Source organism: Micromys minutus (assembly GCF_963924665.1).
Source record: "Micromys minutus genome assembly, chromosome: 1".
Taxonomy (NCBI): Eukaryota; Metazoa; Chordata; class Mammalia; order Rodentia; family Muridae; genus Micromys; species Micromys minutus.
Window position 1 is genome coordinate 248,065,487 of NC_137969.1, and position 17,555 is coordinate 248,083,041.

Genomic DNA, 17,555 nt, shown 5'->3' on the forward strand with positions numbered 1-17,555 from the left:
TTACTTCACATTTATGACTTTTAAGGAACAAAGGAATCACAGATTAAGGATGTCACCTAATTACAGCAGTCCTCCGTTATCCCAGGCAAGCCGCTCCAAAATCACTATGGATCCCAGAAACCATGGCTGGTGCTGGAGCCCTGATCCATTGCGGCCAGTGTGTACAGTAAGGATCCTACTTTAATTTGTAAGGTGAGAGTATGGGAGTGACCAAGGACACAACCATCACTATATGTGAGGTGCCTGTGGCTTCCACAGCGCAGACATCTGTGTCACTCTGAGGTGGTGGACTGATGCTTGCCACGCAAGCACTGTTGTAGGAATCACCATCACTTTGGAAGCTGAGATGGTTTCTATGGTTGATGGGAGGGCAGCTTAGTGTGAGTGAATCAGAAAGGGGTGAGTGCCATCTATGGCTGGGCAGGACTTGGCTCCAGAAACATCCATACCCAGAATGGCATACACTATTACATTTAATGAATTGTTTATTTCTGGAATTTTGCATTTGCAATTTTGACCTTGCTTGACTGGCTAGTTGGAAGACTTAGTGAGCAATCACTGTTCTCCTGTGTGCTGTTCCACTTTGACACAGTTGTTCTTGATCAGCAACAACCAAACCTAGCTGACACTTTAATTTTGTTTTTAATTTTGGAGGGGTATCTTTCTGAAGGGATGATGTGGTGGGCGTGGCTTCACAACCGTATGTTGTTGCTTGCTGCTCTTCTGTTTTCAGGTTTGTGTTGTGTTTGAAACCCGGGAGTTAACGTACTGTGATGTCCTTTTGAAGCTCACTCTTTTGCAGCCCAGCATTTTCTCTTGAGCTGGAGGAGTTTCTCTGTGTACACTGATCTGAAGTTTTGGGGATGCTATGGACCAGCATTGTCTATCTGCTTCCATGGTGCTGTGGACACAGGAAGCACTTCCCAGTATTCCTGTGGACCTTTTCTAAGGTTCTGAGCTTCACTCTAGTCATCTTCTGAGTGATTTTGGATTCATGGAGGCCTTATCACATCCAGTGTCTCTTCAGAGTTCACCAGGCATGTGATGCTCTTCTGTAGAAGTAGTTTTAGGACTGGCATTCCTGATCTTAATTATCCCAGTAAGCTTCAAATAGCTGGCTTCAAGAGTAGAACTAAAAATAAAAGCCAATGGTTTTATTTGGAATGAAAAAAAACCCCACTTTATTTACAAGAAATCTATATGAAGTAAATGCTGAGGCAGAGTTTTCACTTACAATATGGTATTTTTATTGCATGGGAAAAGAATTCTAGAAAAAAATTGTCAGACACTTCAGTTACAGAAAGACGATTTTAAAAGTCATTTAAAACTGATTTGACAACTATCAGGAAATAATCAAATAGGAATTGCTGTGATCTGACAGAGCCAGATGAAGTTTAGAAGGATCACGTTAGTGCCAGGACTGCTGTGTTCAGCCTCATTCTAGTTGAGTAGTCGCAGGTGTGAGGTGCTGATGTGGCAGAGACCTACCATGGGAGCTAGAGGGTGGTCGCTGTGTGGCTAACCACGGTGGGGAGATCCCTGCTGGCTCAGAGAGTAGCCAGCGTTAGCCTGGTACGGTGCCTTATTACATTTTTAATATTTACCGTTGCATAGATGGTGTGCATTCTAACTGCATGCCTTCCCTTAGCACATCTGTACTAAGGGTCTCTTTGCTGCATTGCTAAATGGTGTGTGTTCTAATTGCATTCCTTCCCTCAGTTGTACCTAAGAGTTCTTGTCTTGTTGTTACTAAATAGTATTTTAGTCACAGATGATATGCCAGTGGTACTTAAGGTGATTTCCATAATTGCATAGATCATTTTATTTATGGTCTCCTCTTCAAGCTTAGTGACAACCAAACAGGATGCTAGCTGTTATAGGTCAGAATTAGGAGACATCCTTCTCTAGTCTTGAACAGACCTGGGGTAGAAGCCTTCTGTAGGGGAATATTTTGAACACTTCTAAGGTTATAATTGTGAGGAAACTTGCTTTGTTTTATGTTACAGTGAAAATGCCTCGTGTAAAAGCAGCTCAGGCTGGAAGACAGGGGCCTGCAAAGAGGCGCCTTGCAGAGCAGTTTGCCGCTGGAGAGATCGTAACCGACATGTCTAGAAAGGAATGGAAACTAGGATTGCCTATTGGCCAAGGTGGCTTTGGCTGCATCTATCTGGGTGAGTGCTTGTGAGTTCTAGTCATCAATGGGAAGATTCAAATGCTTCTGGTGAGATAGTTTCTCATTTGAGCTACTGCAATATGTTGATAGCCATCTTAATTTAGATGTTTGTGGTTGATCATAAATAAGGTCACCTTTGACATATTAGTAGAAGATGGCTCATCTTAAGATACAAAAGGAACAAAATGCCGAAATACTGTCACTCATAAACACAGTATCCTCAGAATCTTCAGATTGCTCCACAGACTAGTCAAGCTCTTTTGAGACTGAAAGAGATCTGTATCCATCCTTTTTCCTCCACCTCAGCCAGGTACAATTGACTCCAACTCTGTGTTTAGCTCATCTTACAGATCTTTACAGCTATGGGTTTTTAAAAATGTCTGTTTTTCGTGTTGGGCTTGACCTATGTTAGTTGCATTAGTTAGCATGCTTATTTTGGGATAGTTGGAAACCAAGTTAGAATCCTGATCTCCTATGAGTTTATTTAATTATCAACATTAAAACTGGTTTATCTGCTGGGTGGTAGTAGTGACATACATCTTTTTTTTTTCTTACAACTTTGTTTAAAAAAGAGAGATACATATACAGATTTTTAAAAGCATTTTTGGCATAACACTATAAGAATATCTTTTTGTCAGTACTTAATTCTTTTAGAGGTTTGATAGCATGCATTGAAATCCCACTAGTTACCATAAGCATAAAGTACATGTAGAACAGAATATAACATGGAAACAGTCAGAGTTTTCTTGGGGTGTATAGATTAAACATAATGATCTTTGAATACCAAAAATTGCCACAAGGCTATATTCCTAGCTCTTGGATTATTAATGATTTAAAGTCTAGGTGTACCACACTCTGAGAGGGTGCTATACACTTATTTTTTTTCCTAAGAAGGACTGAGGCTTTCACTTTTTGGCCTCTGTTTTTCTTTTTGTTTCTGGGGTATTCAGAGCTCTTTGGGGCTACTATCCAATTTTCAGTGACTGCATATTATGTCTGTTCTTTTGTGACTGGGTTACCTTACTCGGGATGATATTCTCTAGATGCATCCATTTTCCTAGGAATTTCATAAAGTCATTGTTTCTGATAGCTGAGTAGTACTCCATTGTGTAAATGTACCGCAGTTTTTGTATCCGTTCATCTACTGAAGGACATCTGGGTTCTTTCCAGCTTCTAGCTATTATAGATAGGGCTGCTATGAACATTGTGGTGCATGTGTCCTTATTGTATGTTGGAGCATCTCTGGGGTAAATGCCCAGAAGTGGAATAACTGGGTCTTCAGGTAGTACTATGTCCAATTTTTTGAGGAAGCGCCAGACTGATTTCGGGAGTGGTTGTACCAGCTTACAACCCCACCAACAGTAGAGAAGTGTTCCTCTTTCTCCGCATCCTCATCAGCATCTGCTGTCCTCTGAGTTTTTGATCTTAGCCATTCTGACTGGTGTGAGGTGGAATCTCAGGGTTGTTTTGATTTGTATTTCCCTGATGACCAGGAATGTCAAGCACTTCCTTAGATGCTTCTCAGCCATTCAGTATTCCTCAGTTGAGAATTTTTTGTTTAGCTCTGTACCCCATTTTTAAATAGGAATGTTTGATACTCTGGCTTCTAACTTCTTGAGTTCTTTGTATATATCGGATATTAGACCTCTGTCAGATGTGGGGTTGGTAAAGATCTTTTCCCAATCTGTTGGTTGCCATTTTGTTTTCTTGACAGTGTCTTTAGCCTTACAGAAACTTTGCAATCTCATTAAGGTCCATTTCTTGATCCTTGGTCTTAGAGCACAAGCCAGTGGTATTCTGTTCAGGAAATTTTCCCCTGTGCCTATGTATTCTAAGGTTTTCCCCACTTTCTCTTCTAATAGCTTCAGTGTATCTGGTTTAATGTGAAGATCTTTGATTCACTTGCACTTTAGCTTTGTACAAGGAGATAACAAAGGATCTATTTTCATTCTTCTGCATGCTGAGTTCCAGTTGAGCCAACACCATTTGTTGAAGAGGCTGTCCTTTTTTCATTGAATGTTTTTAGCTCCTTTGTCAAAAATCAAGTGACCATACATGTGAGGATTCATTTCTGGATCTTCTATTCTGTTCCATTGATCAACCTGCCTATCTCTGTACCAGTACCATGCAGTTTTCAACACAATTGCCTCATAATATAGCTTGAGGTCAGGGATAGTGATTCCTGCAGATGTTTTCTTGTTGTTGAGGATGGATTTCGATAATCTAGGTTTTTTGTTATTCCAGATGAATTTGCAAATTGCTCTTTCCAACTCTGAAGAATTCAGTTGGAATTTTGATGGGGATTGCATTGAATCTGTAGATTGTTTTTGGTAAGATGGTCATTTTTACAATGTTGATCCTTCCAATCAATGAGCATGGGAGATCTTTCCATCTTCTGAGATCTTCTTCAATTTTCTTCTTCAGAGATTTGAAGTTTTTGACATACAGGTCCTTCACTTGCTTAGTTAGAGTCACACAAAGGTATTTCATATTGTTTGTGGCTATTGTGAAGGGTATCTTTCCTCTAATTTCTTTCTCAGTATGTTTGTCCTTTGAGTAGAGAAAGGCTACTGATTTGCTTGAGTAAATTTTATATCCAGCCCCTTTGCTGAAGTTGTTTATCAGCTGTAAAAGTTCTTTGAGAAAATTAACAAGATTGATAAACCCTTAGCCAGACTAACTAGAGGGCAAAGAGAGAGTATCTAAATTAACAAAATCAGAAATGAGAGTGGAGACATAACAACAGAAACTGAGGAAATTCAAGAAGTCATCAGATCCTACTATAAAAGCCTATACTCAACAAAAATGGAAAATCTGGAGGAAATGGATGAATTCCTAGACAGATACCAGATACTAAAGTTAATCCAGGACCAGGTAAACCATCTAAATAATCCATAATACCTAAAGAAATAGAAGCAGTCATCAAAAGCCTCCCAACCAAAAAAGCCCAGGACTAGATGGGTTCAGTGCAGAATTCTACCAGACATTTATTGACGACCTAATACCAATACTCTCCAAACTATTCCACAAAACACAGTCAGATGGAATACTACCCAACTCATTCTTCGAAGCCACAATAACCCTCATTCCTAAACCACACAAAGACCCTACAAGGAAAGAGGACTTCAGATCAATCTCCCTTATGAACATTGATGCAAAAATACTCAACAAAATTCTTGCAAACCGAATCCAAGAACACATTAAAACGATCATTTACCATGATCAAGTAGGCTTTATCCCTGGGATGCAGGGATGGTTTAATATATGGAAATCCATCAATGTGATCCACCATATAAACAAAGTCAAAGAAAAAAAAACACATGGTTATTTCACTAGATGCTAAGAAAGCATTTGACAAAATTCAACACCCCTTCATGTTAAAAGTCTGGGAAAGAGCAGGAATTCAAGGCCCATACCTAAACATAATAAAAGCAATATACAACAAACCAACAGCCAACATGAAACTTAACGGTGAGAAGCTTGAAGCAATCCCACTAAAATCAGGGACTCGACAAGGCTGCCCACTCTCCCCCTACCTATTCAACATAGTACTGGAAGTCCTGGCTGGAGCAATTAGACAGAAAAAGGCAACCAAAGAAATACAACTTAGAAAGGAAGAAGTACAAATATCATTGTTTGCAGATGACATGATAGTGTACTTAAGTGACTCCAAAAATTCCACCAGTGATACATACTTCTAATCCCAGCATTTGGGAGGCAGAGGCAGGAGTGTATGTTGTAGTAGGTATTTAATCTCATTTCGGGGGGTTTCTATCCTGCCTTAGACCATTGAGTTCTCAGATAAAAGATATAGAACTTTTATATATTTATAATAAACCTTTAATGCACCAGAGTTGGGCAGATACCTACACTCATAGCTATTAGAACCTATTTTCCATCAATAATTCCAACTTAAAACTTGCCATGTTCCATCTGGGCTGCTTTTAAATCCAATTGGCCAGCCCTCATGACCATGTTTTTGTGACTCACCTACCCATGGCATCTTCTCCTTCCTCCATCTTCTGTCTTCTCCCTACCTTGTGGTCTTTCCTCAGACCCCAAGCCCAGGCACCCAAACTCTGCCTATTTCTCTTCTGCTTTGCTATAGACTGTAGGCATTATTATCACCAATCAGGCAGGGATAACTTGAGAGAGGGGCAAGGTTACATAGTGTCACTTGTATGGGTGCAGATTTTCTTGTCCCTGGGGGCAACTGGGCCTCGGGGGCCAGTATTTAGTATTATAACACATAGCAAAAGACCACACCTCTAACCAGGTCTATAGAGCCAGTGCTACACTAAGAAACCCTAGTCAAACAGCAAGACCAAGAACAAAGGAACAAGAACGGCAATAGCAGGTTTACCAAGCTGGGTGGGGAGGGGGTGGTTCAAGCTTTTCATTCAAGCACTGGCTGAGCCAGGCCAGTGTATGATTTCCAGGCCATTAGGGCTACATAGTGACACCCTGTGCCAAAAGAGAACAAAATTAAAAGCAAATATCTTGGTTGCAGGTACAACTGTCCACTTCCCTAAGAATCCTAGTGGGAGTGCATTTACTGCAGGACCTGCTTGCCTTGAGCATGCGCCCCTGCCTGCATTCTGTGGTTTTTATCTTATTCTCATTTTTGTTATTGTAGATTTTGATTTTTAGGGCATCATAGAGCTGAGGTAGGTCTTGACTACACTTTTATCAATAATCTTGACAAGTTAGTTAACTTGTTATTTCTTAATGAATGACTACATTTCTCTTTTTTGAGACCTGGTCTCACTCTGTACATGTGAGACACTGATTAGCCCAAGTGCTGAATATGCCACTCTGCCTGGCACAGCTTTAAGAAGTTATATTTTTGGTACCGGTCAGAAGAATGAGTTGGATCCCCTGAGACTGGAGTTATGGTTGTGAACCACCGCGTGGATCGTAGGGATCCAGTCCCGGTCCTGGAAAAGCAGCCAATGCCCTAACCATTTAGCCATTGCTCTAACCCTGAAAGTTTCAAATGTTATATTTAATAGTAGTTTACATAGAATGAAATGTGTAGACATTAAAAAAAAAACTCCACAGTTGCAAACATTTATAATATGAAACTACTTAACTTTTTTTCTTTCAAGTAATTGCTATAAAATAACAACTTTTAAGCAGCATCTGACGTGGAATGCTAATATTACAGTGAAGGTTCACAGCATCTAGAAACTTGTCAGAATTGCTATTCTTGTGTTCCACCCTACCTGTGATCCAGAGACCATGGGGAAGGCCTCCAGTGGTTTGAACAAGCTCTCCAAACGGTGGGGGGGGGGGGGCATTCTGGGATTTGAGAGCCATGATAGAAGGCTCTGCACTTGTGTCTGTGAAACACAGCTGACACACAGTGCGTCTCACCATGTCCTGGGCACAAGCCTCCTGATGGAGACTGTACTGGCCTTTGGAGACGGACATGCTACTTGTCTGGTTTTGTTTGGACATAGAGCCATTCTAGTGACATAGGCTGTATTTATGTAAGGTGAAAGTCTTCATAAACTACGGAAAAGTAGCTGTTCACGAAATGTTCACATGGTTACGATAAATACCCCAGGTGGGGTGTTGAGATTGAACCACATGGTCATTGTGGTTCCTGATTTCAGAGGGTCAGTCCCTGCTGTTTGGCTCCCATGTGTTTAGGCAGAGGGCATGAGACGGGAGAGTTTCACCTCTGGTGCACAGGAAGCAGAGGGAGGCCCCAGGGCAAGATGCCTGTGATAGCTTTCACCACCCAGTGATCTTCTCCAGCTATGTCCTACCTCCTCAAGTTTCTAGAACTATCTCTAATAGTGCCATTGGCTGCGTATGCTGCAGCCTTATATGGGGGCACTTTGTCTCCATCCATACCATTTTGTTAGTTACATCAGCCAGGTACATATTTTAAGCTTGTGATTTAGGGAGGTGCTGTGTTTGCTGCAGGAAATAGGAGTTCATTAACAGGAACTTATTGTTAACCCTTTTAATGTCCTCAAAATGTGCTTCAGCCACGTGCTCCCATGTGGTCTTCTTTTCAGGGCTCCCATGCCCCCAGGTGGTATTCTTTTCAGGGTCACTGTGTTCCCATGTGCTCCTTTTGTCAGTATCCTTGCTTTTGTGTCCCTTTGCAAACCTGGAACTTTCTTTGCGTGTGTGTTGGATATTTAATTTCTGTCATTAGCAGGTGCTGTTGATTAATAAGAATTTTTAGTACCTAGTGAACAACCTGTGAGTTAGGACTTTGTCTTCTGTCTGGAGAGGAGGATTTGCTTGAAGATTGTGCCTTCATTGCTGTGTGCACTGGTAACTGCTGCTGCCCTGTGTGAGATCCAATGTGCTTGTCTGAACATGGATGATCTCTCTTCATTTGATTTTGCACAGTGCTGCTTTGCTAAAACTGAGGTTAGGGCAGGGCATGCACATGCTTATTCCCCGTCATCCCTGACATTTCATGATGCTTTCCACACTCCAGTACTTTTCTCAGTTCTAGGAGAAGCAGGTACTTGTTGACAAGGTGTAGTGTGTGCATGTGTTGTGCATAAATCATTGTGTTTCTTTATCCTCTTCTCATTTGAGGTGCAGTATTAATGGGACGCTATCTTCATTTTCATGATTTGTTAAAGATTCCGAGACTGCCTTATTACTAATTCAGTACCTAAATGCTGCTCACTAGGGGTTCCCAGGGAGCTGGTAAGTGTTTCTAGAAGCTGGTGCTTCTCCTGTGTCTGAGGTGCGTTGGCTGCAGCTCTTGTATGGTTTTCTTCCTTGGCTCCTGTGGCCTGTCCTCTGTTGTAAGGTGACAGTGCCTTTGGCATCAGTCCTAGCACTTTTCTCTTTGTTCATTCCCAAGGAGATTTCTTTCAGTGGGAGGCTCTAAATAAATGGTTTTTCCATTTAAACTGTGCTGGGGACTGAACCTAGATCTCTCCTTCATGGAGCACGCATGTGCTATCCCTTTAAACTGGAGCCTCACCCTGATAGCTGGCATTTCTCTGCTAATCACAAACTTGAGACTTGTATCTGATATGGGCTTAGATCTGCATCAGCACCTTGTGTTGCGATGGCAGAACCACCCTAAGGGGAGGACTTACTTTGGCTCACAGTTAGACATTGAGTCTACAGTTGCACTCATACATGGGGGAGCAAGGTGGTGACAGGGATGCAGTGTGGCCGTCCGTAGTGTAAGACCAGGATGCAGAGTGTAGGTCAGAACTAGGGTGGGCTGTGACTAGCTGTCAGAGACCCTCAGCCAATAATTTCTTGAGTTAGACTCCACTTGTTCAAGGTCCACAGCCTCCCAAAACAGTACCACCAGATGAGAGTAGGTGTTCAAATCACAAATCTGGGGAACATTTTAGATTAAAACCGTAATAACATCTGAACTTGGATGTTTAGCAAAATACCCCAAAGCATCTCTCCTTTGTAGCTTTTGTGCAGTTTTCTGCCCAAACCCTAGAAGCACCTTAGTGTCTGCAGCTAGCCCATCAAGGTCCTGTTAGCTGCCCTTAGAGTCTATGACCACAGTCTGCTACCACTACCTTGGGCCTATGCAGCTGTCAGGCCACACTCTGCCTACTGCGCTGCCTGCTTCTGCTCTTGGCTGGTTCACAACCCTCCTAAGCAGACCAATCAAAGTTGGACCATGCTAGTTCTTCTGGCAAAACCTTGGAGGCTCTCCCCATGTCTCAGTCGCAGCAGCAGCCCCAGCCTTCCTGTCTGTTAAGCCCGTCTTGTTCATTCTCTGCTCCTTTTCTAACGGGTCTCTGCACTGTCTGCATCCCATTTGCTCTGTGTGCCTTGGTCTCCGGGCTTTGCAGTTCATATAACACTCCCATATTGGGGGCTGGTCTATGTGGAATGCTGTTCCTGTGAACTCCCATGGCCTAAACTGCTCCATAGTTTTGACACCCCAGGCTCCTTTAGATCATTGCAGCACTGCCTACCTCCCTCACTGTTTAAATCCCCCTGTTTTCTATCACACCATAGTGAGGCTTTTATCTAGTACGCTATACTATGTATATATTATTTTCAGTCCGGGTTCTTTTTTTCTCTTTGTACATCAGGCCATGAATTCACAGGGAACGGGCTCCAGCAGCTCAGGCTCTTTTCCCTTAGTCCTCACAATGTGTGCTTCTCTGGGTGGCACAGGCTGGCGCTTCAGCTGAACCAGGTGCCCTTTTCTTCGGCTTCCTTTTCTTCTGATCGTTCTCCTTCACCTGCCTCAGGAAACTGTCTCTGCTCTTCGAGTGCTTGATGTGCTCAATCGCACACTGAATTCTCTTGGCCAGAATCTTGCCCTTTTGCATGTTTGCAGTGATGCCCACAGCATGCTGGGTGACATTGTAGACTCTTCCGGTTTTTCCGTGGTAACACTTCTGGGGCATTCCTTTCTGAACAGTGCCCGTTCCCTTGATGTCTACAATATCACATTCTTGTAGATTCGCATGTATGTAGCCAAAGGAACAACTCCACGTTTCCTAAAAGGCCTAGAGAACATATAGCGAGTGCCTCTCCTCTCTCCCTCTGTGTTTGTCATGTTGGCGAGTTAACTGGAAGATGGCTGCTGCCGAAAGCCATGCTTATATATTTTACTAGATGTCTGCATCTACTGCTCAAATGATAGCCAGAAGTGGAAAGATTTTTTTTTTTATTCCTGTCTACTTGCAAATTCTCATTTCTTAGAAAAATGACATGAAGACACTTATTGATGAGCTTCCTGTTCTGCATGGCAGTGGCTCAAGTGTAGCTGTGTATTAACGAGTGACGAGTCCGCCCCTCTGCTTCCAGATGGTCTTCCCAACAGGGGTTTACAGCTGGTTAGAAGTGGGGATTCCACCAGTGCCATCTTCCAGGAGTCACAGTGTATCAGCATCCCAAACACCAGAGGGCTTCTGAAAGAGATAGTCTTAACTTTGTGTAACAGCTTCCTGTAACGTCTGACTCAACTGAAGGAACCTAAAATTGCTAGATACACTCTACATTTGAAAAAAGTCTTAGACTAGGTGCAGTGTTATAATGATGCTCTGCGATGGCATTTGGAATCTGGGATTCATACCTCAGAGGTCTCAGGGCTGTAGACCTAGGTGTCTGTCCTGTCCTGTCTGACAGCACTCCGTCTTCTGATGTAAATGTCTCACTCTTTAAACAGCGGACACAAATTCTTCCAAACCGGTCGGCAGTGATGCGCCCTGTGTTGTGAAAGTGGTAAGAAAATATTGCTCTTTTTTTTTCTTTCTCAATGTAATTGATATTTATTTTGTTATGCATCTTTTTTGATGACTAGACTTAGTTAATGATACTAGTTAACTTAGTTGACATAAGGTATTGCATTGTTAGTAATCTTTCATAAATATTTAATGAGACACATAGTAGCTTTACAGTTTTAAGTAACTTGAATTCAGAGTCTTCAGCTCCCCTGAACTAGAGGGGCCCAGTGTGTTTTGAGGGTGTCTGAGAGACCACAGGGGTCTGTAGGGGTGGGGCTATCCGAGTTGTTTGCCTCAGGAGGCTGTATTTTGTATTTACATCCTGTAACATCATGCTAAGCTGACTTTATTTTGTTCTGGACAGGACATTTGTTTGTTTGTTTTCTTTGTCTGCTGTCAGTTTTACCCCCTTCCCTGTTGATTTTAAGATGCTGTGATCCCCCTGCAGTGGTGGAGTTTTCTTTTGCAGTACTCACGCTGTGGTTTTGGATACTCAGTTTGGCAGCAAGCAGCCCGTCGGACACTTAGTAGTTAGGCCACTTACAAACCGGAGAACGAAGAGGTGTTTTCCTGTTGGTCACTGATTGTGTTTCTCATCAATCACTCATCGTTTTGATGAACATTGTTTATAGCTCTGCCCGCCCCGTTTCTGATCCAGGAGGACCTTGTTAAACAGAAGAGCCAGCAGAGCCATCATTGGAGAGTTGAGCGCCCTATGCCCTTTCTTCTGCTTAAAGGTTATACAAGCTGGGCGTCAGGAGTGCCTCAGAACTCCTTGTCCACTTTATTGTATTCAAATAGAAGTATACCCCATCCCTAGGAACCAGGTATCTTAGACCAGATTTTTTATAAGTTTTTTCCTAAGTTGTTCATTCTGTGTGTTTTGCCTGCATCTGTGTCTGTGCATCATGTGCATGCATGGTGCCAGTGAGGCTGAAGAGGGCATTGGGTCCCCTGAAGCCGGAGTTAGATGGTTGTGAGCTGCCATGTGGTGCTGGGAAGCCATCCAGGTCCTCTGGAAGAGCAGCCAGTGCTCTAACCACTGAGCCCTTGCTAGCCTTTGCTTTAGTGAACATTTTAAAGATATTTACTAAGAGGTATAATTTCTCAGCAAACTATATAGCTAATAAATTAGTATTTGAGCACTTGCCACAGGCATGTGTTTGTGCTTTACTCATGCCCTCTGTGGAACATTCTGCAGTCTCTAGTGAGCTCTTGTGTCCTGTGTTTGAGCCCTGCCCCAACCCTTCTTAGGTATTTCCTCTGTCTAGAGCATTATCTATGGTACTATCAGATACATGCTGTGTGTTTAGTATGGTATTTTACAGGAGTCACCTGTGTCCTTAGGATATCAGTCATTTACTCTGTTTTTTTTTTTTTTTTTTCCCCTTGTGTTTTTCTAGACAGGATCTCTGTTTCTCCCTGGCTGTCCTGGAACTCATTATGTAGACTAGGCCAGCCTCAAACTCACAGGGATCCTCCTGCCTCTGCCTCCTGAGTGCTGGGATTAAAGGTGTGTTCCATCTGCCTGGCTCTTTGATTGCCTTTAACTGATGTGTTGATAGGAATCTGGGCTGCTGCCAGTTTGGGCAACTTGGAGCAAACCTTCCACATAGCCTCTTGTAGTGATGTTCTTATGGGATGGGTTTCTGTATCTCTTGGAAGCTGAGTTACTTATCAATAGAAAGAATACACATTCAACTTTTAAAAAAAGTTCTAGACATATTTTCACAGTGGCTATGCTGGTCTTTGTGCTGCCAGTGGTTGGCTGACAGCTCTGCCTGATGCAGAGCTTGCTTGAAGTGGGCGTGCACACTTCCCGGCCCTACAGAGGCAGGTGGTGGTGTCTGGCTGCTGTTGGTTTGTATTTACCGCATGAACACTCTTGAGCCCTTTTTCCTTTTGCGTGTCTGCCATTTGTGTGGTTTTGTGTGATAAGCGCTTCTTCTGTCTCTTGATTCTTTTCTACTTAAGAAGGTTATTTTTAATAACTAGATTGTGTAGCTTTTTATAATTGAGTAGGAAGAGTTATTCTAGATAGCTCTTATTTTCAGATACGTGTTGTAACTATTTCCTCCTAGCTTATAGTTTACCTGCTCATCTTTAACTGGTTTAATATATCTTTTGGGCTGACTCATAAGCTTTTTTTCTTTTTTTTTTGCCGTTTATTCAGTTAATATGGCTTCTGGTCCTGAACTGAGCCTGTAGTGCACACTGTACTTAGGCAAGCTGAGGTAGGCTTCTTACGCCATTCTGGAGCTGCTTTGCTCATATTTTGCAGTGACTTTTGTATTTTTATTCATAAAGCATCATAGTCTTTAATTTTTCGAGAGGTATTTCTGTGTTAGACTCTTCCAGTCTGACTTGATTTGCTGTCAGCCGCACTAGCCCTTTGGTTCCCCTGGACCTGAAGAACTCTGGGTGAACACTTCCCATCTTAGCTTCCAGAGTGCAGCAGGCAGGGTTCGAGCTGCAGCGGAGTTTGTGAGACTAGGGCTTCTGTCTGCAGTGGGAAACCTTAGTCAGCGTCTGCCTTTCCTTCTCGGTGCCTGTGCTCCCTTGTTTCTTGTTCTTCTGGTGTGGAGCTTTCTCATGTGTTCTGACATTCCTTCTAAACCACAGGGATGGGGTTGCTACCAGTTCAGAGAAACTACAGTTCTTTTTGTTCTTTTTTAAAGGATTTATTTATTTTACATATGTGAGTACACTCTTGCTGTCAGACACACCAGAAGAGGGCATTGGATCATATTACAGATGGTTGTGAGCCACCATGTGGTTCTTAGAAATTGAACTTAGGACCTCTGGAAGCGCAGTTAGCTCTTAACCACTGAGCCATCTTTCTAGCTGGGAACTAGAGATTGTGGGGAGATTCCTATGCCTTTTTCTATGCACTTGAAAACAGGATACCTGGGGGTGGACATCAGTTCCTTAGTATCCTCAAAGGACTCCAGTGAGAAGCAAGCCTCCCCTGACTCATGACCATGTGGGTCAAACCAGTCTAGGCCCTCGGACCCCTGTGCCCTGCCCGGCATAACTGGTGTACTTGTTTCCCTGCCTTGGAGGGAAATCACTAAACCATGTCTGTTCTGTTCCGTGTCACTGATGCTTTGTCTCAGAATTGTGAGCCTCATTGTAAGCATTCACTTTCGCCCTTTCACGTACCGAGCTTAGGGAAATGAGTCGGGTAGGTGTTTGCAGTTACTTTATCAGAGCACATTGAATTCCTGGGTTTGAAGGATGTCTGTGTTCAGACTTAGTCTAGTACTCTCTGTCTGCCATTGACTTTGTCCTTCTCTTTGTGGAGGGTGGTGAGTGCTTGCTCTCCCGTGATTCATATTTCAGTCACTCTCTGTGTTTGTGGTCCTGGAAGAATAGGTGCCCAGGCCTCAAAGGGACCCCAGCCAGAGCTGCTGCTGCTCCCTTGGTGACTGAAGTCTTTGGGTCCTTTTGTCCTTATGTTATTCTTTCATGCTTACTTTGTTTGTTATACTTTTTAGATAATGATTTTCTTCTCCCTCTTTCTGCTTTTCTGTTCATTCACTTTTATTCTTTTGATGCCGTTTACTTTTCTCTATTAGAAATAGGCCACGTTGTCATTTCCCTTCTGACCTCTTCGTGCTCTTTCAAGGTGAAGGAGGCATCAAACACAAACACGTAGAATGGTTATTGTACCTTTTCCAAATTCAAAACAGAACCGTTGCATTAAGACATACACATGAAGATTGTTAAATGTGCCTGTGTATGTGTGTGTGTGTGCGCATGCGTGTGCAGGAGCATATGTGTGCATGCGTGTGATGCTGGAGATGAATGCAAAGACTCCCGGCTGCTAGACAGGTCTGTGGCTGCTGCAGCTCTAGCCAAGGTTCGTGTCTCCAGAGACCGTGAAGCGAGATGCGAAGCTTACTTAGTATTTGAAAGTCCTTTCTAAGGTGGCGCTGTGAAGAAATACACATGCCATTCACGCGTTGTGAGAATGAACTTGAGGAGCACAGCTAAGTTGGTTGCTGCTGTAAAGTTCCATAATCACACCTCAGGCAGCGCTTCCGGTCCTTGTTTGTTGTCCTGAGACTGCATAGGGCCTGGCCATGGGTGGCTTTCATGAGTCTGCCAGGTACTCCTGTGTATCCAGATTGAGAAGCAGGTGAGTCACGTCTCTGCAGACCTGTAGCTTCATTCTCAGGTCCTTTCCAATGGTTGCACTCGGACTCTACCTGAAAAGCTCAGTTACTTCTGACATGCTCTACATAGCGTGCAAACACATGGCTCGTGCATTTGGAAGTGGCATGAACATAACATACACATACAAATTAAATGTCTCAGCATCTCCTACACACTCCTTCCCACCCAGGAGTGATCTCCGTTCTGCCCAGGCCTTCATCCTTGACTGATGAACGTAGTTGTGGGACAGCACTGCTGTGTCACTAGGACCCTAGCTTACGTCTGCTTTCAGACGCCGTGCATGGGAGCACACGCATACAGACACTCACAGAGAGACACATATGCATGCGCGCGCACACACACACACACACACACACACACACACATGCACAGACACACAGGCCAGGAAGAAATAGTAAATAAATAATTTGGTCAATACAAGTAGAGACTTTTCTGACTCCCCATCAAACCTAAGAGTCAGTGAGAAATTAGTTCTCTGAGTCCTTCTCACCTTCCTGGGAGTAGCATTGGAAGCCTGAAGATAGTTTTCCAGTTGATGGCACCTAAGGGCTGGTGTTTGATGGCCCTTTTCCTGGGGAACAGCTGATGGGGTCTGTATTTCACAGCCTCCTGGGAAGGACTTTGCCTGATGTTGTGATGAGTGTTTCTAATTTTCAATTCAGATTATCTTAATTTTCTTTTTCTTTCTTTCTTTTTTTTTTTTTGTAAGAAGGAAAAACTTTATACAGCTTCATTTTTAAATGGCAGCCAGTTGCTTTTGGATGGTGCCATTGAAATATATCACATTTTAATTTTTTTTCCTGTTGTCATCGTCATTTTGACACTTAGAAGTCTTAAGGAAACGTTTAGTGATATTCTAGTTAAAATGTCAGTCCCAATTTCTTTTCTAAATCTTGGCTATTATAGAGTTGGCAAAGTATTTTAGATTTGAAATATGTTAATACAATTTTAGTTCCGAGTTAAGGTATTTTCTCCATAGATAGCTTGCTTCAGCTGGAGCACAGCGCCAAGAAGTAGCTCCTTTACTCTGTCATAATGGAAGCCTATTGGACAGAAAAATGTCTGAAAGTGCTCAGTAGCCTTCATTAGAGTGTCCTGATTTATATGGTTGATTCACATTTTAAGTTTAATAAATTATTGCTTGAAGGGAACTTGAAAATTAAAGTTGATATGATGTAGGCTGAAACTGAATAAATCAAAAATCTTATACTGTTGGTACTAAGCCAGGAGTAGTCTTGGGAGAGCAGCTTTTGAGCTGGAGTTTTATTAATGAGTCATTCTGAAAGCTAACCAAGGTGCAAGGTTCCTTTTAATTTCACTTTCTTCTTTTTTACACTAATTCTGTGACTTGGTTGGTCATGGGCTTGAAGCATTTGCTTACATTCTAGCATCTGTTGCTGCTAGGAAAGGAGCCCCAGATGGGACAGCGTTTCTTGCGTGGCACATTGATCTGGGGCTCAGCATTCCCATCTGTGTGTACGGATGTGATTCTGTGGGGCTCGGTGACATGCTGAGCCCTTGAGCACCACTCTTTTGAGACCGAGCTGTACACGTATGGCAAACTGATCAGGTTCTTTCTGATCTGAGTGTTGGCCATTTGTGGCTTAAGTGTTTTCTTGTGGCTAGGTACGGCTTGATTGCAGATGAGCAGAGTCCTGTAAGCTTGTTATCTGGAGATGCATGCTATTTGAATTCCTAGACACCTAAGCTGACGGAACTGTCTTTGTGATAAGGTTTTAATTGACACTTCAGGGCCAAAATGAACTTGTGTAGCAGTTGAGATTTCCTCAATGAAGAAGTGGATAGAAGTTATTTTCAGCATTTGGAGCAGACGTCTCTCAAGTGGAGAACACACACTGTCACGCCATAGTTCAGGTCTTTGCCAGTTCTGATGAAATTGGAACCTTAACTACAGCCAATGCAGGTCTTCTGTCCCAAATATTTTGCTCAGATTAGTTTTGAAATGTTTGCTTTCGTGTTTGAGGTTATCACTGCTTTTAAACCAG

At 42.8% G+C, this 17,555-nt stretch overlaps 1 protein-coding gene across 4 annotated transcripts in view; it reads left to right on the forward strand.

The window, feature by feature from the left end:
• The window catches only part of VRK1 (VRK serine/threonine kinase 1), a 69,898-nt gene that overhangs the window by 27,891 nt on the left and 24,452 nt on the right, over window positions 1-17,555 (forward strand). For all 4 annotated transcript variants that reach the window (XM_080941090.1, XM_080941089.1, XM_080941088.1 and 1 more), the window contains 2 exons: window positions 2,007-2,171; window positions 11,313-11,368. In XM_080941090.1, the coding sequence (XP_080797216.1) occupies window positions 2,012-2,171; window positions 11,313-11,368 (216 nt within the window). In that variant the 5' untranslated portion in view covers window positions 2,007-2,011. The remainder of the gene's footprint in view (window positions 1-2,006; window positions 2,172-11,312; window positions 11,369-17,555) is intronic.